This window comes from Lutjanus erythropterus, chromosome 15, assembly GCF_056507025.1.
Source record: "Lutjanus erythropterus isolate fLutEry1 chromosome 15, fLutEry1.hap2, whole genome shotgun sequence".
Classification (NCBI taxonomy): Eukaryota; Metazoa; Chordata; class Actinopteri; order Lutjaniformes; family Lutjanidae; genus Lutjanus; species Lutjanus erythropterus.
In genome coordinates, this window is record NC_139331.1 from 20,290,487 (window position 1) to 20,314,995 (window position 24,509).

General features: G+C 37.2%; 4 protein-coding genes across 4 annotated transcripts in view; 1 reads left to right on the top strand and 3 right to left on the bottom strand.

Annotated features, from left to right (window-relative positions):
* The window catches only part of aven (apoptosis, caspase activation inhibitor), a 49,711-nt gene extending 49,236 nt beyond the window's left edge, over positions 1–475 (bottom strand). The window contains exon 1 of the mRNA XM_084738174.1: positions 241–475. Within this exon, the coding sequence (XP_084594300.1) occupies positions 241–438 (198 nt within the window). The 5' untranslated portion in view covers positions 439–475. The remainder of the gene's footprint in view (positions 1–240) is intronic.
* A 970-nt stretch (positions 476–1,445) lies between these two features.
* chrm5b (cholinergic receptor, muscarinic 5b) lies at positions 1,446–3,508 on the top strand. Its single transcript, XM_084738173.1, has one exon. The coding sequence runs from the start codon at positions 1,583–1,585 to the stop codon at positions 3,122–3,124; it is 1,542 nt and encodes a 513-aa protein (XP_084594299.1). The 5' UTR covers positions 1,446–1,582; the 3' UTR covers positions 3,125–3,508.
* Positions 3,509–8,077: 4,569 nt separating this feature from the next.
* emc7b (ER membrane protein complex subunit 7b) lies at positions 8,078–12,718 on the bottom strand. The gene is made up of 5 exons (XM_084737931.1): positions 12,351–12,718; positions 10,585–10,704; positions 10,332–10,470; positions 10,081–10,161; positions 8,078–8,960 (listed from the first exon to the last, which is right to left on the bottom strand). Exons 1-5 carry the CDS (start codon positions 12,581–12,583, stop codon positions 8,811–8,813), a joined length of 723 nt encoding a protein of 240 aa, XP_084594057.1. The 5' UTR covers positions 12,584–12,718; the 3' UTR covers positions 8,078–8,810.
* Positions 12,719–14,403: 1,685 nt separating this feature from the next.
* katnbl1 (katanin p80 subunit B-like 1) lies at positions 14,404–22,184 on the bottom strand. Its single transcript, XM_084738008.1, has 10 exons — positions 22,026–22,184; positions 21,316–21,448; positions 21,153–21,190; positions 19,900–20,176; positions 19,664–19,779; positions 19,522–19,572; positions 18,170–18,259; positions 17,818–17,922; positions 16,544–16,637; positions 14,404–15,015 (listed from the first exon to the last, which is right to left on the bottom strand). The coding sequence occupies exons 2-10, from the start codon at positions 21,322–21,324 to the stop codon at positions 14,983–14,985; spliced, it is 813 nt and encodes a 270-aa protein (XP_084594134.1). The 5' UTR covers positions 21,325–21,448; positions 22,026–22,184; the 3' UTR covers positions 14,404–14,982.
* Positions 22,185–24,509: the final 2,325 nt, after the last annotated feature.

A 24,509-nucleotide genomic window follows, 5' to 3' on the forward strand; every position in this document is an offset into this window, starting at 1 on the left:
GGCATGTTTAAGTTTTCGGCAGCAGCCTCTGCAAATTATTTTTCTTCTGACACTACGTTTAAACTAGTGATAATTAAGCCGAGTTGAAGACAAGATGCTATTAAATTTTACATCAATATCCCGGAGCTGTGTGCATTTTCTCAGTGACGCAGCAACAAAATTAGTATTTTTATCAATGGGGTTTGGTAGAGCGGGATAAAGGGGGTCGCCAGTTAGAACCCAACTTTCTTGCTGTCTCACCCGGTGATGGAACTCCGCTGCGTGGGCGCTTCCCCCTCGTCCACGTCCACCGCGGTGGTGGTCTCTTTTACCCCGGCCGCGGTGGTGGCCTCCTCTCCCTCTGCCCCGGTGTTCACCACCGAAGCTATCGCCTTCGCTTCCACCCCGGCCACCTCTTTTCCAGCCGCCTCCTCTGCCTCTCCTCGGTCTATCCTCCATTACTGTCAACAGTGACCGGACACTTTAGCATGTGACACCTCAGAGTTGAACGGAATGAGTGTTACATTGAATGGTGTCCTTCGACAATATGGCGTCTGATGGTTCCGGGTCATAGTTGGACCAAAACAATTCATGTCATACTTACTTGCGTGGAACAAGGTTGACTCTGCATTTCACAATTGAATTTCAACATTTACAAATTAATTATTTTACTGCAACAGAAACAAAAGTTTTAACAATATAACAATTCAGAACATATGAACGACACGCATATTCCGTTAGGAAAATAAATAAATTAATTAATTAAATTAAAGTAAGTACATTGTACAACTTAATTTACAGCCACAGGGTTTTGGTACAAAAATAAAACTCTTATCATTGTTTTGAGCTGCTCCTGTGCATTAAATCATATTAAATGTACTGACTTATTTTATGTGCATATTATTTTATTATTCTATGTGCATATTTTATTATTATTATTTATTATTATGCATACTGGGTTTTGTCATTCTTTATCTCAATTTGTATGAATTTGTAAATACTTTATTAGAATATCTGATATGTAGTTTAGCACACTGTTACGTTTTTAATATACTGTATTTGCTAATATTTGCTAATTGTTCATTATGTTATTATATGTACAGCCCTTTGAGACATACTTTGTGATATCGCACTGTAATAAATTTTAAATTCAATACAGTTTTAAGTCATTTCGTTCTGATAATTACAAAATTCAGCAAATAATGTAAATATCACAAATAATTAAGTATCAGTTCTTTAGCAGTTTTATCATATGAAGTGTATCCATTTGATTTATCTTTTTTTAAAGCAACATTAAATAGCTTTTGTGGCCTCCAAACAAGTTGACTGAGGACTTTAAATGATTAAATATGCTGAAAAAAACTACTACTACAGTATTAATAGTACTGTTTATGACTGTATATGACAACATGTTTGGTGGCCCCTTTAAAACCGGATATATCTACAGGGGTTTACCCTATTATAATAAAAAAAATAGAAAAAAAATGTTATGTGTATTTGTGTCTCATTAATTTTTTCTTTTCATTTCAGGAAAACTCTTAATGGAGCCACAGAAGGGCACCTCTCTCTAACCTGTCAACTCTATCTCAGATAACACAGCACCATGAGTGTAGATCCTTCAAACAGCACTTTTGCCAACACGTCACAAGTCCAGGTTGCTCCCCACAGCCTTTGGGAGGCTATAACCATCGCCACAGTGTCGGCCATCGTCAGCCTGATAACTATTGTTGGTAACGTGCTGGTGTTGCTGTCCTTCAAAGTCAACAGTCAGCTAAAGACTGTGAACAACTACTATCTGCTGAGTTTGGCTTTCGCTGACCTCATCATAGGAGTGTTGTCCATGAACTTATACACAACATACATCCTGATGGGCTACTGGTCCCTGGGAAACCTCGCATGTGATCTCTGGCTGGCAGTGGATTACGTGGCCAGCAACGCTTCAGTTATGAACTTACTCGTCATCAGTTTTGACAGGTACTTCTCCATCACGAGGCCGCTGACTTACAGAGCTAAAAGGACTCCAAAAAGAGCTGCCATCATGATAGGCCTTGCATGGCTGGTGTCTTTCATTCTCTGGGCGCCACCTATTCTGTGCTGGCAGCACTTTGTAGGAGAGCGAAAAGTGCCTCCTGACCAGTGCCAGATCCAGTTTTTAACAGAGCCTGTGATCACATTCGGGACAGCAATCGCTGCCTTCTACATCCCTGTCTCTGTTATGACTATCCTTTACTGTCGGATCTACAAGGAGACGCAGAAACGGACCAAAGATCTGGCAGAGCTGCAAGGGCTCGCTACAGAAAATGCTCCAGAGGGGGCTAAACCACAGAAAACTATCATTCATTCTTGCTTTCATTTCACCAGAGAGAGGAGAGACCGTAGTCAGGCCTCCTGGTCCTCATCAAACCAAAGTAACGCCACTAAAACAACCACGAGATCAGAGGATGCATGGGTGAAAGCAGATCAGATCACTTCCTTTAACAGCTACACCTCATCTGAGGAGGAGGAGCACCATGTTTCAATAGACACACCGCAGGGATCTTTCAAAGAGCAAAGTAGTGGACAAAGTAATAAGAATGGGCAGGTTGCTGATTATACAGAGGATCCGTATTTTTCCACTCCAAAGAAGAAGAATAGTAAAAAGCACATCTCTTATAAGTTCAAACCTGGCTCCAAGGGTAAAAACGGCAACCCTACAATTGCAATACCCTGCCCACCTGAAGCTGAAGCAGAGCAGCCCACCAAAAACGCCTCCCCTGCCTCATCCACCACCTCCAAACCCATGGACCCGGCACTGAAGAACCAGATCACCAAGAGGAAGAGGAACGTGCTGGTGAAGGAGAAGAAGGCGGCTCAGACCCTAAGCGCCATCCTCCTGGCCTTCATCCTCACCTGGACGCCGTACAACATCATGGTGCTCATCTCCACTTTCTGTGCCGACTGCATCCCCACGTCCCTGTGGCACCTGGGCTACTGGCTATGCTACGTCAACAGCACCATCAACCCCATGTGCTACGCCCTCTGCAACAAGACCTTCCAGAAGACCTTCCGCATGCTGCTGCTCTGCCAGTGGAGGAGGAGGCGGAGAGGCGAAGACAAACTGTACTGGTGTGGACAAAACCAAAATGTTAACAATAAGATGACCTGATGTGGCACCACAGTATTAGAGCAGTACACTCATTGCTTTTGCCCACATGTGGAGTTTCTTGATATATTCTGTAGTCAGTGGTCATCCTCAGCATGAAGTGCTGCATGTGATTTTTGTGTTAAAGTACAAAATGTTGGTGGAAAATTAACTGAACCTGACGCAGCATTTAAACTGCTGTTCCAGATTTACAGAAAAGAAGCCTTGTGAAGGTTAAAAGTTAAAGGATGGGTTCAGATCGTTTCAAGTCTATCTTGAAGGGATAGTTGGAATTATTTGATGTGGTGATATATGAGGTTCTTATAAATACTAAGTGTATTACCCACCATAGATGGCGGTCGCTGGCCGGCATGCCTGCAGTTTGGAGAAGCAGCAGAAGTGCCAGGATGGAAGCTAAGCAATGTCCTGCTGTGGACAGAGTCAGCAGCAAAATATATTTGTAGTCAATTAAAAAAGGCACATCTTTAAAAAAAACATCAGTTTATGGGTACACTATAATATTTTCCCCACTTTACCATGCCATCAGACAGTCTTTTCCATTGGGAAATCACTGTTATATAAGCCAAATATCACTCTTTTTCACTCAATCAGTCTCCTTTCAGAAAATCAGTCATTTTACCTTGAAGGAAACAGGTGTTGCTGTTCTACTGAGTTTTTGAGGTGGGCCTTTATAGGTGTCTAAAATATGTTTTGCTGCTGACCCTGTCCACAGCAATACATTACTTATGTTCCTACACCAGAACTCCAGCTGCTGCTCCAAACTGGGAGCATGTCGACTGCCATCTACTGTAGGTAATGTAGAAAAGTACCTCATACAACCCCACTTCAAATAACTGGGTTCAGATTATTTCAGGTCTGTCTTAAGGGGGCACTCAACAGCAATTTCACACATCAGAGTCTGTTTACAGGTCGTGAGGATTACTACTGGATAGGAAAAAAGTTGTATGAAGCAGCACAAAGTCTGATGAATTGACTCAAGTGGTGTCACTTGAGTCAGCATTAGTTGGGGCTGAAGACTACAAAAATAATCTAGCTCCTTGTCTCTACTGAGGGTTAGCAACTCCAGACTACATTAGCAGCTACTAGCATAACACACCTCAATTTCTAACTGAACTGACAACGGTCAGGTTGCATTGTGGGTAAAAAACAACATCCCTGGTTCTGCTGCATTCATTTTTAAACTGTTCATCGTGAGTCCAGCAATGCTAATAGGTGTGTAATACTAAATCAGTAGAGTACTCTTTCCAGATAATACTCACATACGTTACTGGTTGCGATAATTATTCCTCCTCTCATACTTGTGGTAAAGTGATCCCTTCCTACCGTAATTTTTTCATGAAGGAAAAGACGTCACGTCCTTCTTCCAACATCAAGTGATATTCTACTATAGGGCACGAGTTGCAAGCTGCTTTGCCAATAAGTCTATACAGTAAACTGCCTATAAAAAGAACTCAGTGCTTTTGGAAGTTGTTTTACAGTATTGAATCAAAGTAGATTTTTTTCTTGTGGCTCTTTGACATTCAACATCAATAGAAATATACCTTTAATGTCAAAGTGAGAACAGATCTCTACAAAGTCATTTAAATGATCTGCAAGGAGGGTGAAAACTTTGTATATAGAACTTTGTAACATCCTGTTATAGTCCCTTCTCTGTATTTCCAGTGTATTATGACCGTCTATTTTGCACCATGTTTGCTTTTGCTTTACATTTTCAGGTTGTTTTCCGTGTACACGCATGGTCTGCCTGTGGGGAATCTGTATATTTAACACTGAGGACAGATAATCAATTACATCCTTCAAGAAGATCTTCAGATGTGCACGAGTGCACCAAACTCATCACAGCCATGTCGGCACATTGCCAATAAAATCTGGTTAATTTTCTACAATCTACATGCTCTTAGATGAGCTGTATGTAACATTTTCAACTGAATTATTTTATACCTTTCATCTGTGTTGTAAATTTCAGGATATCTTCTCACTGAACAGACACCAGAAGAAGAAATTTCCATCTAACTTTATTACATCCTACATCCATCATGGATGATAACAACTCTGGGTTTGCTGCTAATTAGTGGCCTGACAAATTCAGGGTTTTTTTTTTTGCAATACTGACCATATTTTCATAGCTACCTTATCTTAGTTCTCTTCCTTATTCAGTCACTACCAGTCTTGAGTTTCTTCCATGCAGTTTCAGCTGAGAATGAAAGTGATTCCAAAGTTACTTTTTGCCACGATCTTTGCTCCATTCCCACCCACACTGCATCTGTCTCTTTAATTATCCACATAATTATACCCCTAAGTTGTGCTGCCCAGTAGTGGTTTAATTTTTTTAACTACATAAATGCAACCCTCTTCTCTTTTCCAATTTAATTCTAGCTTTCCTATTTTTCCATAGGAAATTTGATGTCCCCAATCTCTTAAACTAAAGTCACTGTATGAAGGATTCACTTGAGGGCCAATGTGTGCAGGAGGAATTATTACATGCACTAGTAACAACATACATTAGCATACTTACCATATGAGCATGAGTAAAAAACTCTGAACCTGTCCTTTAAACCTCATATAATCCTCCTTTATTCTATTGCTCACTTGCACTGTACATAAAGGACATATTGTAGGCTTACACATTTCAAAGTAATTAATGGTACAAAGAGCATATTTCACTTACACCTCACAAATGGTAAATGTAAATTGCTTAGTGTATATCAGTGTTTAGTGAATGTTTCTTTTTTGTTTTCTATCTTGGCTCTTGCAATCAATATTTGACCTTGTGTTCAAGGGCTAATCTGTACATTTTCTGTGCATTTACAGCTGCATTAGTTCCACAGTTGTAACAAGATATATGAGATTGTCGCTCTATTTCTGTTGATATTCAAGAAAAACTTGGGACACGTGATATTTCAAGCAACTTCTCTCTGAGGGACGAGTGATGCTGTTGTAAATTATTACACATGTGTGTTTTAATGCTGTAATGTCAAATGTTATCTCCCTGAACTGTGTGCCTTTTGTTCTGCTCGGAGGCAAAAGTGCTTTGTGAATGAATCTGTGCTCTTTGTCTGTCTGTGCAATTCTGTGAAAGTGAGTCTGTGTGTGTACTGATATGAACAGTGAAATACAAAGTCAGAGGCAGAATTATACGTTCTGTCAGCATGGGCGTTTTCAGCATCAAATGTGTTGAATCTGGTCTGATTTGGTTTGTATTTGTAAATTCTTTTTTTTTTTTGACAAATGATGCAAATCATTACCTGCTCCAACAGTTGAGTAATAAAACTTAACGTGCCATAGATGATATGTACAAATAGCATGACTGTTGGTGAACAGCGAACAGACTTCACAGATCTGGTCCGTGTCATTGCAGACAGTCTGCATCACAACAATCTGATACAGTTTAATTACTAAAGGATAAGTCCCGCCATGTTTTATATTTTTTTATTGTCAAGCCATTAAAAGACGAAAACCAAGAATGGATTGATCCCACTACAAGGCATTGTCTGTGTAGCTGAATTTTGATATAACTCACAAACTTTCATTGTTGTCCAAAAACTACGACAAACTCAAGAATAAACCGCACAGTTCCACTGGGTGACTTGGCCCTTTATTACAATGAACACTGGCACTGTAGTTTCTTTTTAGTCTATCCCACATACACTGTCCTGCTGCCACTGGTGCACCAACTCGAGAGTGGAAAATAGTCCACAATAAATACAGTTTTTTGGTCACGCTTGAATTTTCAGTAAACTAACAAAAAATAATAAGCTGTACTTCGTATCAAATTAGCAAAAAAAAAAAAAAATTTTTTTTCTTTATTAGACAGCATTAGACCATTTTCTAGACCCTTAGCAGACTTTATTAGAGGGGAATTAGGAAAACATTACAAGAGAAGTGCACTGTAAACTGAAGTGTATTATTAACTTTGAGGGTAATAAGGGACACATTAGAACAGCAATGTGCTGTAAACTTAAATGTATTATTTCCCACAGTCAAACACTTATTAGACTCCGTAGTCTAATTCGGGAAACATTATAACAGAACTGTACTGTAAACTAAAGTGTATTGTTTTCCAGTGTTCAACACTGGTTAGACTCATCATTGAAATGTATGAAAATTAGCAAGTATTTAATTAGACATGGCATCATTTGCATACTTCAACAAAAAACAGAAAATCTGTTAAAAAAGAATTGTAATGTAAGTAATCAACTTGAGGAGTTTACAGATGATAAACGTCTTTTTAAGTTCATGTTTTTTACCCTGTTCACCTGCAGTAAACAAGATTATTAAAAATGAAGGCATTTAAGATAGGTTTGATCATAGCCTGATTTATATAATATTTTATTACTAAAAATTTGATAGATATAGATTTTTTATGGCTGTTAACAGAATTTTGACATTTATGGAGTGATTAAAATAGGTATAAAAAATTCCCTCTGTAAAATCTTTTGACTCTAATGTGTGTAACAAAATGAACCTAATGTTTAACCTAGTTTTATCCATTATATGTTCAGACTTCTGTTCTGGAAATTTGAGCAAATTAGTGCAAATTTAATTAGATAATGCCTCATTTGCATTTAAAAAAATAAGATTTCAGAAAATCTGTATAACTAACTAACTAAATAAATAATTGTGATGCAAGTCATCAAAGAGGGAAGTTTGATAGTATGTCTGTTATGTTTTTTTTACCCTTTTCACCTGTAGTATCTTGCCTTAATCTGTTGATGTGTGAGCTCAGTAGTACTTTCATATTTCGAAAATCTTTACAGGTACTATAAGCCAGCATGTCCATGGACCCATCTCCATGACAACACCTCCCCTGATAGAAACCATGTCAGTGTCTGAAAGCCCTGGAAAAAGCTTGACCCAATTGTTTTGACAAATGATATTAAATAATCATTCGCCATCCTGTCACATGATCAAATATGAGTGACTTATCATGAACTGAAGACATTTATCACAAACACATTTTATTATGACTTTAATATGGACTTGACTGTCCGCTTTATTAAAAGTAAAGCCAGTTACACTATAGAGATCTTGAAAGCAACCACACAGCTCTTTCATCCTTTGAACTGCCAAAGATAACCATTTTAATTTATACACCTTAGGCACGTAATGTACAGTATGTGAATTCTGGCCATACAGTACGCCACATAATGATTCAAAAAAATGAAAAGGCCATGTGTTCACTCTCAAACCAATAAGATGGTCTGAAATAAAAACACAGTTGTTATATACCATTGCAATTTATTTATCTAGGCTTTTAAATAAGAATTTATCAGTCTTAAAATTCAATTAATCTTCATTCACAGTCGTATTACTGAAATTGAAAAAACAAGAAAATCTCTGTATATATGTTCTCTTTCAGGTAGTGGAATTAGCAGCAGTGGAAAAATGCACACTGGAGAGTTAGCACAGAATAGATTGATGAGTAGTAGAGCCACATGAAGTAAGTGTAGAGCAAAAAAAAATTAAGGATAACAGCTTTCGCAGGGTTTAAGAAATTTCTATCAGTGCAGTATGAAAAAATCTTTTTTTTCTCAGTTTCCAATAGCATATTAGAAATAATGATGTGCTCAAAACATCTATCAATAAAGAAAACTGTACAACAGACCCAGAGGAAAAATGACACTTAAAAATCTTGCTTCCATGGCATAACTCAAGCTTTGTTAGGCAGACTGAGGAGACACGTACAGTACTACCTCCTCTTGGCAGCCGGCCTTGTGCCCTTGCTGCTGCCGCCTGCCTTGCTGGAGCCCTTGGAGCCAGAGAAGAACTTGGTCACAAGCTCAGAGACGTCTGGAAGCTCAGGGTTGGGGCTCAGCATGTTCATGGACTGCTCAATTTCCTGTAAAGACAAAAGCGAGATGAAAATAGTTGGAGATGGAGAATTAAAGGCTGGGGACACACTCTGGAAATCCTCACTGACTTGAACAGAAAACTGATTTTTACTGACATTTCTCACAGTTATGATGTTCTCACACAACACAAGACAAGGACAGGATATCACAAATTTAAAGTATTCCTTTGACTACTGACATTACACACACACTGTGTTCTTTCAGGACCTTAGACTGTCAAGTGCCAATTTACCAACACTTTCTATGATGCCTACATCTATAACGTATTATAAACATACTTATAATGCATTATTCTCTACTCATAGCAATGTAAATTTATATTTTTAAGCACTCATAAATATTCACAATGCTTTATAACATAGTAATAACCTATTATAAAGCATTTTTCAAATGATTTACAAGGCCAAATATCATAATACTTCATAATTACTATTCATTTAATGCCATTTTGCCATAACTTCACTTTTAGTTGACTGTGTAAACTTGTGCCACAAATCATCCAAGAAGCTTCTTGGATGAGAGGCGAAACGTCTTCAACAACTCTATCAAGTCTGGTTGCCTACGACAACTCTTGCTACACATACTATGACCTGGATGACTGAGAACCTTCATAGACAAGTCAAGTACTTAAAAATACTGACTGTCCAGTTCAGGTAAGAGTGTTGCCACAGTGATTAGATTAAAATCTGTCACAGCAAGTCTAATGAATTTGTGGTTCAGTATATTTCTGATCAGGAATCTGACAAGCCTATTAAATGGAGTGGAAATTAGACAAATTTTAAAATATGTCACTATTATCATTATTCGAAAATGCTTTTCGTGTCTATTTTTCTGGATTATTGAGTAAAATTGTGAAATCTTAGTGACACAAGTTGTTGATATTTATTTTGGGTAAATTAATTGTTATATTAATCAAATATTAAAAAAAAAATCCTTAGTTTGATTGATCGTTAAATATGTTTACAATGCATCACAGATGTGGGTGTCATCATAATTTCATTTTTAACTGATCAGAATATATTGAATACAATTCAGAGAAACTGTGATAAACTCAATGTACACACAATATATCCGAAATAACAATTTAGGTTATTAAAGTTTCCTTACCTTTCTCATCTCTGGGTCATTGGTGTTGACCACCTTGGGCAGTAGAACAATGATCAGCAGGGGCAGAACCATCATCATAACCTGCAAACGCAACAAAGACAATCCATTTGAACAAGAGAGCCAGAAGCACAAAGACTATTTCTGTCCAACCATCCTGGCATTTCCTGGCCTAAATGGCCTCAATTGAAACTACTACCCCACAAGGGTATACATTACATATCTGTGTATGCATCAACATCTTTTTTGTTTACCATTGGGTTCATGAGGAAGTCTGTCCAGCCCCAGGTTTCTCTCTTCGTGAAGTAGCTGTGAGGGCCAGTAGACCTTATTTGAAGAGGATACGGCAGGCGAATTACTTCGGAAGTCTTGATGTAGTTCACATGACGTGCCCTGGGAAATGACACACAGTTTCTTTAGTGGGAGTGTGCTAAGGTTGACTCAACCAACCAACATGAAAGATTTGTGCATGCCTTTTTTGTCTTCTCACTAAAAGTAAAATCTTACCTCATTTTGCCTTTGGATGTAATATCAACACGTACTGGTTCAAATCTATAACTAGGGCTGACAACTTCCACAACGTAGGATCCTGAGGGGACGTCATTCACGGCAAAACTTCCATCAGTTCTGTAACGAGAATGCAGCAAAAATTAGATGTTGTCAAGAATGGTAGTGTCAGGGAGACAGAGGTCTTGATTCAACTTTATGGACATGTTGTTGGCTGTAGTTCATAGAGGGTTTAGGTTGTCAAACAGATCAATATCTCAATATCACATATTTAAAATATAAATATCCATTAATTATGGTATTATAAATACTGAAGCTATAACAAAAATAATGCAGGTGCTCACTCAAGAACTCAGCTCAGTCTCTGGGTTGTTAAAAATACAGAAAGAAAAAAAGAGATCTATTTTGGGTACCTGGAACTTTCTTTTTGCCATAGTACCGAAATAGGTATCATACATCATTTTTTGTAACAGTATTGTATCACAGTTTAGAATTCTGGCATTGTGACAGCTCTATATTCTACTGTTACATATATATTTTATCCACCCTATTTATAACAATGAGGGCAGACTAAATATTATAAACATCTCTCAGGAAACAAAAACAGTATAACTGTATACAGTTATGATATGTGTACAGAATAAATTAGAAACTGAGTGGTTTTATGTAGGTTAACTGTTGAGGCTCAGCCTTATGAAAGCAGAGCAGACATCTCCAAAAAAAAAAAAAATCACTGTTAAGTAACTCAAGTAGACCATCTGCATCTATAATAGTTATATTGTCTATCAACCGTCTGTCAGAATGTCCCACAATTGGGAAGTAAAAAATAGTATCAGAACATCTCTACAGACAAATTCATACCATATAGTATATATAGTCACAAATGAGTAACACACAGTAAACTTTAGTGATTTTTGTGGCACAGGTTTACACAGTCAACTAAAATTGAAGTACAAACTAAAACTATGAGTGAAAGAACATGTGAGGTAACTGAAATAAAAAAAAAACCCCTCACTGATTAACTAACATTGTGTCTTACAAAACTAACTAGAAATGTCTTAGGTTTCAGTCTTTGTCAATCAGGTAACATTTGTCATCAATACAAACCTTGGCATGTCTACATGACAGTCATTCAACTGCTCTCACAAAGGATTTGTATTGTAATACTTATTCAGAACTTCTTCAGTCTTGCCCCAGATAAATACCCATTTATATTACACTAAAAAAAAGACTATAACTAATGACAACTAAAATAATATATTTTTTAAACAATAAAAAACCCAAGTGAAATTAGCAAGCCCACTCTAGAAACTAGCTTAACTGAGACTACACTGTATTGAAAGCAAAAATTAAAAACTATACAAAATTAAAAATCCATAATAATTCTAGTGTGGGATTTGGCTGAAAGAAGTAAGCGGTTATAAAACTGCAACAACAGACCAATCTCTTGTGGCCAAGGTTTGTTTTGGTTACAGGTACTGCTACAGAAAGGCCTGCCCTGGTTGAAGTCATAATAAAATTAACAACAAAGTTCAATGACAGCTAAGTAGTAATTAAATAACCATGTTGTGGTTCCGGTTGGCATGACAATTATTAAGCCGTAAACGAGTTAGAGCAGTTAGGTTAAGACTTGCCATCTGCCAACAGCAGCTGCCGTATGTGCGGTTACCGTCAACCAACCGTTTAAGCGATCTGGCTAAGCTAATGCTAACTAGCCGCGCTAACAGGCTAACTGGCTAACAGTTAGAACTGTGACTGTTTCTTACTTCAAAAATCCCACGTATTCTTCTCCTTCCACCAGGATTCTGGCCGCGGAGACCCAGTCTTGTGTTTTAATCCCGGGAACTATCGCTCTTCCTTCGATTTTGAACCGATCTCCATTGGACTGTGTGGATACACCTGCGCCAGGCCCCGTCTCCATGTCCGTGAAACAGCTCACCAAGACGAGTCCGGCCTGCAGAAACAGCCACAGCAGCGCTATTCTGTCTCTGTGAACCATGCTGCCTTCTTTTAAATTAAAATCTGACTGTCTTACTGTGTGTACGTCTACATGTATTCAGGAGCCGTTTGGAGACGGAGCGGAAGACTCAGCACATCAGCTGTCTCTGCGGAAAATGACGTCACACATACGAAAACTTTATTTATACCGATCGACAATCACACTCCAGGGAGAAGTTGAGGCGTACACGCTTGAATAAATCTATCATGAAATCCATACAAGCTGTAACTCTGCCAAAGGAAGAAATGAATTGACAGGAAACTTGGCTTGTTGGTTACGACTGTTGTCTTAGTAATAAAGTTTCCTTATCCAGTATAAGACACATTAGCGACATTTAGAATTGATATTGAATATTCTTGAATTTTCTGTGAACTGAAAGAAGAAACAATCTGTTTTTTATTTTATTTTATTTTTTATTTTATTTTATTTTATCATTGCTATGTTTCCCAGAATATTTTGGGTTGGTTCAACTTTACATGAGAGGAAAAACTGAGCTAACAATGAATTGCGAGATTTTATACGTTTTAAAGGTAATGATATGGATAAAGGTTTTTATGCAGTTACCTTTATTAAAAGGGAAATTCTGCAGAAATTCCTCCCAATTTTTGACTATAATATCAAGAACAGCATCAATATGACACCACATTAAGAGGCCTTGAGAATAAGAAGTTACAAATGTTCATATGTTTGATAAATTTCTAATGGACTGATAATACATTTCTTTGAATTTGTATTGCTTTTTCTTTTTTCTTTCTCTCTCTACCTTTGTATATTTATCCCTAGTGTTTGTGTACACACTTTTCATGTACATATTATTTCTAAAATTATAAACAAACAACAAAAACAGCAATCAAACTTACTTGATTTCTGCAGTAAAGTACTTTTGTGGAAATTAACATGAAAACCCCTATTTAAAGCTGTTAGTTAAAAAGTACTATATTTTGAATGTTAAGAAATAAAAGTAGTTTTCTGAAAATGTGATTTTATTTGGATTTCTTTTAATTCAGGAATGTTTTTTCTAATTCCCATGTTTTTTCATTTCCTTCAAGTCATTACATATTTGATTAACTTTCCAAAGTTACATCTAGAAAAGACATATTCATAATTAAATGTTACAATAGCATTTTTAAAATTCTACTAGATTACATAATCTACTTTTGTATTATTGTATTATTTTTATTTTGTCTCCTTTACCACTCTTGTCTATTTTACTTTCATAATTCTACCTTCTTAACACTACCTTAATTTTATTCATTATTTCTGCTTATTTGTCTTGTGAAATTGTATTCTATTTCACTTTATTATTACTATTTTTTGTTCATCGTCAGATTTACTGTCTTTTATCTTGTTTTTAGTTTGGCTTTTATCTAACTCCATTTTAATTACTATTGTAGGTTTTAAATCTATTTTATTGTGATAATGTTTATTGTCCTTTTAATCTATTTATCTTGTTTGATTCTGTTCTGATCAATTCTACTTCTGACTTTTGGTATTGTTCTGATAAACAGAAAACTGAAAAATATTTTGATAGATAAAGCTTTGATGGGAAAAAAAAAAAAAAAAAAAAACTCCACACACCATCTCCAAACAAGAAAAGTTGAAAAACTTGTTTGATCACTTTGGATGACTCATTAAGCAAGAACAGGAGGGAAAACAATTATATGTTGACTTAAACATATTTGTTATACCATATTTGTCCTAATATATAAAAGATTTATTCTCTGAGCCTACGTCACAGCTTATTTCTCCTGCAATATAACAGCTCATTGTTATTGTACCCTTTCTTATATGCAAACAATGAAAAGAACAGAATACAGGTATGATTTTTATCAAATTTATTTAAAAGAAGATTAAAAGAATCACTTGTTTTTACATTTTACATTATACAGTCAAATGTCATATGAAGAGGCAAAACAAAAACAAGAGGAGCTCTAATAATTTAAGACTGTTGCAAGATTCAAGTTCCTGATTCCGGTGGACCCAGGCGCAAAACATCAAAACGGCGGAGCATTCATTACATCCACAAGTGCATTTGAATTCAATGGCAAAGAGTGGTGTAGTGAGAGACAAAGAGCTTGGCACTTCATAGAGCGACAGTACACCCAGTCTCATGGAGGTCCACTAAATATGCCCCTTCACAAGACGGTCCACTTCAATGTGAAGCAGTCATTTGCTGTGTTTTTTCTTTTTTTTTTCTTGCAGAAAGGCTCTCTTCAACCCTCCTTAAGAGTCTCCAGTTCTCACTGAGGGAGTCGTCTGAATTGTCAAGTTCAGTCCCAGTAAGAGGTTTGAGTTTAAGAGGCTGAATGAACCAGTCCGTTTCTCATCATGATGAGTTCAAAACACAGCCATGATCCGGCAGTAGTGGTCACATCCTCAGAGTGCTACATTGTCAACTGTCAGGGCAGCTGTGAGAGATAAGCCTCAATGGCCTGCAACATGAAGCGGAGATAACACGTTAGTGGTCATCACAGCCAGTGAAACAGTCTCCATACATTAGAATAATATTTGTTTTTCATATTATAAACGTAACAGTTCAAAACATTTCTTTTATTAAACTTCAAGAGTGCTCTGATCAATCAGCCAACGATTGTTGTAGTTTGATCGGCATTCTCCATAAACACTGATCCAAAGAGCAGATCAGATAATGAAGTGGCAGGGTCCAAAATGAACATCTGCCAAACATGTAATAAAAACTTAAGCTGAGTAGGGCTGCAACTAACAATTCTTTTCATAATCAATTAATCTGTCGATTCTCTTGATTGGTTGTTGGGTCCAGAAAATGGTGAAAAAAGATAAATACTGTTTCCTCAAAGCCCAAGATAATCCTCAAATGTATTGTTTTGTCAAAAACCCAAATTTATTCAGTTCACTGTCAGAAAGTATAGAAACTATTGGAGCAACTAGAAAATATTCACATTCAAGAGCCTGAATCAGAGAATTTGAACATTTTTTTTCCTTAAAAAAAAAAAAAAAAAAAAAAGACTCAAAACAATGAATTGAGTATAGAACAGTTGCTGATTAATTCAGTAGTCAATTAACAATTGATTAATCTTTGCAGCTCTACAGGCTTTACAGGCTCACTGCTTCTGCTCTGCTGTGTTTTAAGGTTGACACAGAGACAGACAGACAGACAGACAGACAGACACACACACACACACACACACACACACACACACACACACACACACACACACACACAGACACACACACACACAGACAGGACTTTGTGGTGAATTTAAATGCACCACAAACTCAGAAATACATTCACAAATATTCAAAATGGGAAAGTTTACATGTTTTCTTATTTTCCTTTGTTGACGTGCATAGGCCTACATCATAACAATATCGCATTCATCTTTTGTATACGAGTAGATTTCAAAAGTCTATTTAAGAAAATCTTATGAAATTATATTTAGCAAACTCAACCATATTCTTGTACAACAGGTCCCCAAGTGTCTCTGATAATTTAAGTTGTTTTTAATATAGTTTTCAATATACAATGTCGTTAACAATAGTTAAAGGGATGTCGTCAGTACACTTGTTTAGTTATGAAGCAAATAATGAAATGGTCTGATGCTTTTTCACCATGAAACAGGACGTGAAGTTGGAAACAAATGAACCACAAACCAAATGCAGACTCTCAACTCAGGTTACAAACGCTACTGGTGGACCTGGAGTTTTATTTTTAAGATGGGTGCGGTTGGCTGTGACCACCCAAAATCAACAGAGGGTGGAAAAACAGAGGGAGCACCTGTATCTATGACTGTGTGACACAATGTTCATTTCAAAACATTTACAGGCAGGTGTTGAGTCAGCTGTATTGCAATCATTTAATGTAGTTTTGTCTGTAACAGAAGGAAAAAAAACCTGAGTGCTGAACATATTTTGAAGGACTGCCATTTACAAAAAGAAATCTGTAATTTTCCCTGCACTGACCAAACTTTTACAGCCATTTACCTTTGCCAGTTCTCCCGAGGATCCTGGAACCAAACATAACCGGGCTCCTTCCTTCCACAAGTCCTTAAGCCGCTGCTTCATGACTTCAATATTCCTGCAATAAACATCATCAGACATCAACGATTCAATATGTTATGAGTGAACACAGGACCTCACAGACAGTGACTGTAAAAAGCCCACGACACCCTTAATCCCCATCCCTGCTCAGAGCCCCCTACCCACTACAAGTTCACAACTTTAGTCAGAAATGTGGCAGTTTTTTTCATGCAACTTTTTACAAAATTTGATTTATAAACTCCAAAAACATCCATGGTAACCTCAGCAGCACAACACAATCAGCTGTAACTAGAAAAGCGTGTGAGATAAATGTCTGAATTGATGACGTGTTACTGTATGAGTCACAGTGTTTATGGCATTTTCTTATGACCACTGTGATACCAGAATCAATATTTCAGTCCACATGTGAGAACATAAACAACCTATTCAATGTTCAAAGACATTATTTGCTGCTTACTCGATTCTGATTGGTCAGTTATGGAATGCTGTGGTTTGTTATTTGTGAATAGAAGAACGCTGCAATGAATAACAGACTGTTGCTATAAACACAGTTCTGATCATAGACACGGAATGACTTAGCAGGAGCAATAAAATCAATTTTGAATAAATAAAATAATTTTTAAATGAATTTGTGTCAAATGATTGTCCTTTTGTAAGCTTTGTATCATGGTTTATTTTACAATAATGACGCACTTACTGTACATTACCCCTAACATAATATTTTGCTGAAATACCTCCTTTGTTTATAAGCAAGTGAACAGCAAATTACAAGACAGAAGAGCATAAACAACTAATAAAGGAAGTTAAAGACATTGTAAAAATTTGATAAACTAAAGCTTCAGTCCCATTTTGAATTTCTATAATTGAAAAGATATAACAAAGTGACTAAAGGTTGATTATAAACTCTGTTCAGGAAATGAACTGCCGTAATACAACCAACATACAATCATATCTGGCTTGACCACATCCACAGGTAAATGTTTAAGATAATGAAAGGAGGCAACAGACTCGTGCCAACGGAATTAAAATGCCTATCAAGTGTTCGGTTTGCCATAAAGGAGCATTATTGTAATACTGTTCATTGGTTGTACAATTAAGATTTGAATAGAAAATTTGAAACCTGGGAAAATACAGGTAAAAATACCTGTAGCTACACTTTAAGTCTTGGTTGAGTCATGGAGGGACTATTAGGTTACATTCAGGCATGCAGTTCTCACCTGTCTTCTGAACGACTGTCCCGCAGTCTTTTCTCATTTTTTGAAAGTTCTGGCCACCATTTCCTGATGACGGATTGAACCCAGTGTAAACCCACCATTATGTGTCTGTAAAAGACAAAAAACAGACGGTTAAAGCAGAAGAGTTTGTCACAACATAAGTGTCACCCAGGTCATTAGATACAAGTGCTAGATGTTTCATCATTCATCCAAGAAGCTTCATCTGTTCATTAGTTATTCATCAGACTGGTTGAAGCTCCTTGGATCAGCCTTCAAAACTAAAACAGCTAACCACGTTCAACTCAGTACTTCTAGATATAAGATGGACGATTAAACATATATAAATGACACTTACTCTTCGTATTTGCTGGCAAGAATCACTTTCACTTGGGGCAGGAGGTCAACGCAGCAGCCAAGTGACAAACATGGTGCTTCGGTTTGAAGGCTGAAACAGGAAAACACACACGAGAGAAAGAAAGTGAGCTGATTAGCAGTCATGTGGCCAAACACAGAAAAAATAAATGGAAAACTGCACTCAAATTTCTTAACTTCAGTCTAACACTTGCTCTGATGGTCACTGGATCACAATGAGGAGAAATATTAACAATATTAAACCCCAACATGAGCTCTCAGAGAGTTACAGAAGATTGTTTGTTATTCTTCCTGTTCAGTCAATTTGAAACTTGTGCTTTTTAGCACTTGGGGGAAATTAGTTTGAATCGATGACAGATTTCACATACATACAATCTCTACACAAATTAAGTATCTGCTAAAGTCTTCTGTGTGAACATTAAAAGAGAAGAAAGGATAATTCAGAGTTGCTAAATTTGGCACACAGTACTTTTGTTAATCAGTTAACTGTTGAAATAAATTATCAAGCAAAATGCCAAATATTTGGTGGTTCTAGTTTTTTTTAGAGGTGTGCAGTTGCTTCTTTTCTCTGTTTTATATCGTTGTAAATTGAATATCTGTAGGTTTTCAACAGTTGGTCATCCAATACAACAAGCGTGAAAATGTCATCTTGGGGTCTGAGAAACCATGCTGCATATTTTTCACCACTTAATGACATTTTATACTTTCAGATTTGCTGCAAAAAGAACAGATGGCTTAATAATAGAAATTAATAACAATAATAAAAAAAATAGAAATTATTAGTTGTAGCATGGGAATGAAATTATGATCTGTCACCTGTCAAATACAGGGTAAATGTAATCTCTAGCAGGTAAGAAATTCAGGTTCCTGCCACCATGGTAGAGTTTCGCTTATATTTTATATTAATATATTATATCAATAAATATTATCTTTTAAAAGAATGGTAACGCCTACTGGGGAAATTTGTGATTTCTGATTTTGAGCTGCATAAATACAATTTGACTTAAGTTAAGAATAGTCAGGGATTAAGGTGACATGACGACATGAAACACTCCATGTTCTACTGTCAGGAACCAGTGACTCAGTGTTTACAATTCTGATGCCTTCTACGTACATTTCAGCCAGGCAAAAAAAAATTTGTGGCTGGCAGAAATGTTCAGTGACCTGCAGGTGGCAGGTGTTGAAAAATAAATAATTTGGGGCCCTGGCTGAGGCACCAATTACTCTACATAAACTTGCTTGATACAGATTTGCAGTATTCAGCGGTACAGTCAGTACAGACGAAGCTGAATTATTAAGAAGCGAAAATGCACCCAGCACCCAGATGAGACTCACTCGTTTGTTAAGACAGGTAAGCAGTCAAGCAGCACCCCTGTGTCTTGAATTCTGGGAAAGCAAAAAATGATTTAGGTGAAGCATGTTATTTAATTGAGGAATAACAAATTACTAAAATGCAGTTTTAGCTGTTACTTATTACCTTATTAGGTAAGCCACTAATTCACTGGCATTTCTTCGCCATAGTGTTTGGGCAACTTTTAGTCGTAGATTCCTTCCAAAAAGGACGTGAGTCATAGCTTCATGGTCCTTTGATAGCTGTGTAATCACACACACAATACACAGAGGGAATCAAGTCTGCAGCAGTGAATCCAAGTGAAGAAAAGTCAGAGAAACAATTATTTTTTACCACAACAGAGCTTTAAGTGTGACTCTGACCTCAGTAAAGTCACTATACTTGTTGCTGGCCCCTGCCATCTTGGAGGCCTCTGCAGAGTTCACAGGGAGCCCGCAGTTGTCATTGTAGTGCATGCCCCGCACATCATCGGAGCACGTCAGCTCATTTTCTTTGTTGGCCATGCCGCGGTCCTGGACACGGGCTACATCTGATGTTTTGCGGTGCAGCTTTAAGCCCACCTCCGCCACTGGACAACCCTTCCTCTTGTGAGATAATTTTGCTTTGCCTGGGCTGTGTACTCCGTAATGGACTTGAAATCTGCAGAGAGGAAAGTCAACCAGATGCAAAGCTTACTTATGTTTGGAAAACCACACAATTCAAAGCCACAGACACGGTGATAATGGTTATGGAAAAGGTGCCTTAATGGTCCAGTGACTGAGGGGGATGATCTGTGGGACACAGATAGTAGGGGTGTAACAGTACATATGTTCTTCCCAAACCCTTTCAGTACAGGATGTTAGGATCGGTATGCGACTTCCTTGGTTTGGCACACCCTGAGACCCCAACTGTCAAAGTTGTGTATTTATATATACTACTTGCAGACATGGAAGAGAAGTTATGGAGTGCGAGTTTCACCTATGTTTTGGCACTGCACAGATTATTGTCCATTATGCTAGTACAGCAGCAGCAGAGTCATAGCACAGGAGCACCAGGAGTCTGGTTTTAAGCATAATGATGTTGATCTCAGCTAAGTTAATTTTATACTGAGTATTTGACAGCCATTCACAAACTTCATTGTGGTGCACTGTTGCCTAATCACAGAGGCTGACATAAAAGTAAGTATTAAGTTGTTCAGTACATTAATATTAAGGCAATCACTAGTGCTACCATGTTTAAAACTGAGGCTTACTTGTTTAAACCAGTCTTCACAAGCAGCTAATATTACAACCAATGTGTACTTTACAACTCTATGAACTAGCCTTCTAAAAATCTAATATTAAAGATCTAAGTAAGACCTCTAACAGCATTATCACTCATATCTTTTCATGTCCAGTTTCAACAGTAATCGAGTTTATTAACCGGTGGGAAAATTTACTAACCACGGCATCCTGAGCGACAATGTGCCTTCATTTCATTTTCTACCTTTTTTGTTTGTTTTCCCTGCTGTGCTAAAAATGAACTGAATGGTGACCGTAAAACAGACATACATTCAATTTTGTATACTGTTACACCCCTAACAGATAGTGAGTGATCATAATTAGATGAACCCCACAGATGTGGATTAGAGACTCACCTTTCTTTATCTAATTCTTCCTTATTTATAATATCCACCTAAAACAAAAGGATAAGGGATGAGGCCACTACTACTATAATACCACTGAACTGTACTTCACAGTCACCACTGGATATATTATTCACAATAAACTATATACATTTGATTCCACACGTCTCCATACCTGCTTCATGTTCTTTTCAACAGAAAGGTGCAGGCAGGATTGCAGAAAGCCATTGGATTTATTCTGGTTGAAGACGTCTCGTTGCCAAACATGCTAACCAGCTCATGCTTACCAGCTGCCAGAATAAGAGACACTGTTGGACAAACAATTGTAGAACAATCATTAGTAATTCTAAATTTAAGGAGAGAAGATGCAAGACTTGTAGTCAGATTTTGTGGAACAACAACTTAAAGGTTAGCTTCCCATACACAGTACGTGGTTTAAGAAGCAGCTGCGTGAATAAAAATAGACTATAAGCAAACATTCAAATGAGATAAACAAAACAAAAACGCTACATATGAGTTACAAAGGCGTTGGCTGCTGCGTTAGCTTGCTTAGCTGCAACAAGTCGCAAATGTCTCTATACGTTGATTGAAGTTAAGATAGCATATTTTCTGTCTTGCTAATAAGACAGACGATGTTTGGAGGAGAGGAACGCTGCATTTCGTTACGTCCCTTAGCTAAAAGTTAGCTCATGTTACTAGCTACCGTTAGCTTTAACTGTTAGCTTGTAGCACAACTATCAAGGATACACGGAGACGTTGAAAGTATTCTATCTGGGCCGCTAGTGCCAGCTAGCTAGTTAGCATCCCAACTCAGGCAACATATGTTTCATATATGGCAGTTCAGGGATTACTTTCACCTTTTAAACAGTAAAGTTAAATACCAACCGACTCATGTTGTGAAGTGTCATTAGGTCTCCTCAGGTGTGTAAATCCAAAACGTGAAAAACTGGTTGAACTCCAGCAACTCCTCACTGTGTGTGCAGGTTCGCTAGCGTTTCACAGTTTACCATTCAAATGAATACACCGCCGGTGTGCGGGGATTGTGGGATTGATTTTGGCAAAGAAAAACTGGAGTTTTAGCGACGACTGCTGGACATTAAGAGACTAGTTTAAACCCCAGTGTGCCATGGCGCCACCCAGTGCCACGTAGGCAGTAATGCAGAGGACCCCTTAAAGAAAATATGTGTCCCTTGGAATAACTTGACATAGCCTACTTTTTTTTTTTTTTTTACACTTACACTTTTACACATTTTCTAATTATCTTAAATAACATACAACAAAAAAAAAAAAATATATCTAAAATATTTTAATAGAAAATATTAAAATAGGCCTGCTAATAAACATATATAAGATCAATGACAAGTCCTTGCCTGGAACGCACACACACACACACACACACACACACACACACACACACACACACACACACACAATCAGACAGTCACATCTGTGGGCATCTCAAATGAATAAAAGAAAAAAATGGCTAAATACTAATAGAATTTTAATCTGCTAAGGCTAATTAAGACTTGTTTTTCACATTTGGGAGACAAAGTTATCAACTTCTTACTCATTAAAATTAACCAACTAATAAATTATCTGAATATATGCACACCTGGATATTTCATGGTTTTGTGGCGCCTCTCAGATCATCACAGTCTGTACAATACAGAAGAAACTGGGACCTCTTCTCCCCAGTCACACGGCTAACACAAGTTATTTTTCCCCTGAAAATTCTTTAGCTGTCAGACTCAGTAGGTAGATGGAGTATAAAAAATATTATATAACTAAAAATTCTGTCTAAACAAGCCAAATGCATCATATGATTCAAGGCCATAGTTGCTCCCATTGGAGACCGACATGTTTCAGAATTCACCAACGTTATGTAACCAGCAACCTTTTTGTTTTCTACCCTTTTTTTCTTCCTTTTAATTGACAGCTGGTGTCAAAGTGCTGATAAATAACCATATGTTTTTACACTTCTGAATAACTGACAGGGCAGAACTCCACAATTCAAGCAGATCCTGAATAAAAGTAATAAAATACAATAAAATAATATTCTAAACTCCAGGCTGTGTTGCTTATTGCGTTGACATTATTGATCTCTTCATGAAGGTCATTTCAGGCCAAAACGTTGTATAAAATTGATATGAAATAAACCACGAATAAGCAAGAGAATAGAGATAGAAGAGCTTGCAGCACAATGGTTGGAAACAAAAGTGAGGTTACCATCCTGACCCTGCAGCTTCTGCTTTTAGAGCTCTTCAAACAAGAGTGGCAGCAGGAAAGAAAGAGGAATGCCAAAAAACTGTTGGAGAAATGCCATTCCTCTAAACTGGTTTGGTAACAATTAAAACATTTAGTTTTACTTTTGTATATTATGGCACATTTTAAATCTGGGATATAGCATGACCTTGGAATGATAAGGCTGCATTAACAAGCCTGAGGTCAGCTGCCTTCACAATGGTACACTTACATTCACCTTTTCATTGTGATACACACTCAGAATTGAATTTCTGCTGCTGACAAAGTTTTTCCATACAGTTTCTGTGTCTCTCAATTGAATCATCTTGTCCTTTCATCACAATAAAGCACCCTCGGCAATTTTCCTTAAAGAAGGAAAAAGAGCCGATTAAGTCTAGACAACAAAATGTTTTCCTGTCACCTCCAATGTGGTCTGATTTAAAAACTCTTTCTAGCTTTCTTTGCAACAGGCAGGGCGATCTGTAAATTCTGCACATGGAGCTCCACGTGTATATCAGTCTGTCTATTATCTATAAAAAAAAGAGTACAGATCTGAGCCATATTGCACTTAAGTTTTCTCTAGTGTTCTGAATGTGAATTTAATGTGTTTTGTTTTGCTTATTCGTGAATTATACTCTGAGTCTGGACATTGTTTCTGATTTTCTTCACAGCAGAGCCTTGAGCAGATAGATACTGACAGTTTAGAGTTTACAAATCTGTCTAAGCATCATTTCTCAGTCTGCCGTGGGCAGTATTTTGTTTTGGAAATATTTAGTTAGGTCTATTTACAGCTTTCTGGCTCCTGACAAGACACACCTGCTCGGCAGCTCTCTCTAGAAATGGATTACAAATAGATTTTTGCTTATGTCAGTCTGTCACAATCTCAATGCTGAAGTATGAGCACACACAGAAATATCTGTGTAGAAAAGATCCTTATCAGTTTGATAGAGATTGTGGAACTTTTTCAGTCATGGAGAGTGTTACATGATCAATGGAAAGGTTAAAAATATAAAAATAAGACACCAAAGGGGATCCACAGAGTGTTGAAATGTCACATTAAAGTATTATTCATATTATGTAAGACTTTTTTCATATGGTCATTACCCTAGCAAGAGATTATGTGCATGA

Bases quoted from the DNA above. Each gene is read 5' to 3' on its own strand.
- katnbl1 (XM_084738008.1), bottom strand. The intron at 20,177-21,152 runs GTGAGTCTCTAA...TCCTCTCTGCAG, and splicing joins GAAGAATTAGATAAAGAAAG to ATTTCAAGTCCATTACGGAG. The intron at 17,923-18,169 runs GTAAGTGTCATT...TGTCTTTTACAG, and splicing joins CTTGCCAGCAAATACGAAGA to ACACATAATGGTGGGTTTAC.
- emc7b (XM_084737931.1), bottom strand. From the start codon at position 12,583: ATGGTTCACAGAGACAGAATAGCGCTGCTGTGGCTGTTTCTGCAGGCC. The intron at 10,705-12,350 runs GTAAGAAACAGT...TTCTCGTTACAG, and splicing joins GAATACGTGGGATTTTTGAA to AACTGATGGAAGTTTTGCCG. The intron at 8,961-10,080 runs GTAAGGAAACTT...TTGTCTTTACAG, and splicing joins ATGACCCAGAGATGAGAAAG to GAAATTGAGCAGTCCATGAA.
- chrm5b (XM_084738173.1), top strand. From the start codon at position 1,583: ATGAGTGTAGATCCTTCAAACAGCACTTTTGCCAACACGTCACAAGTC.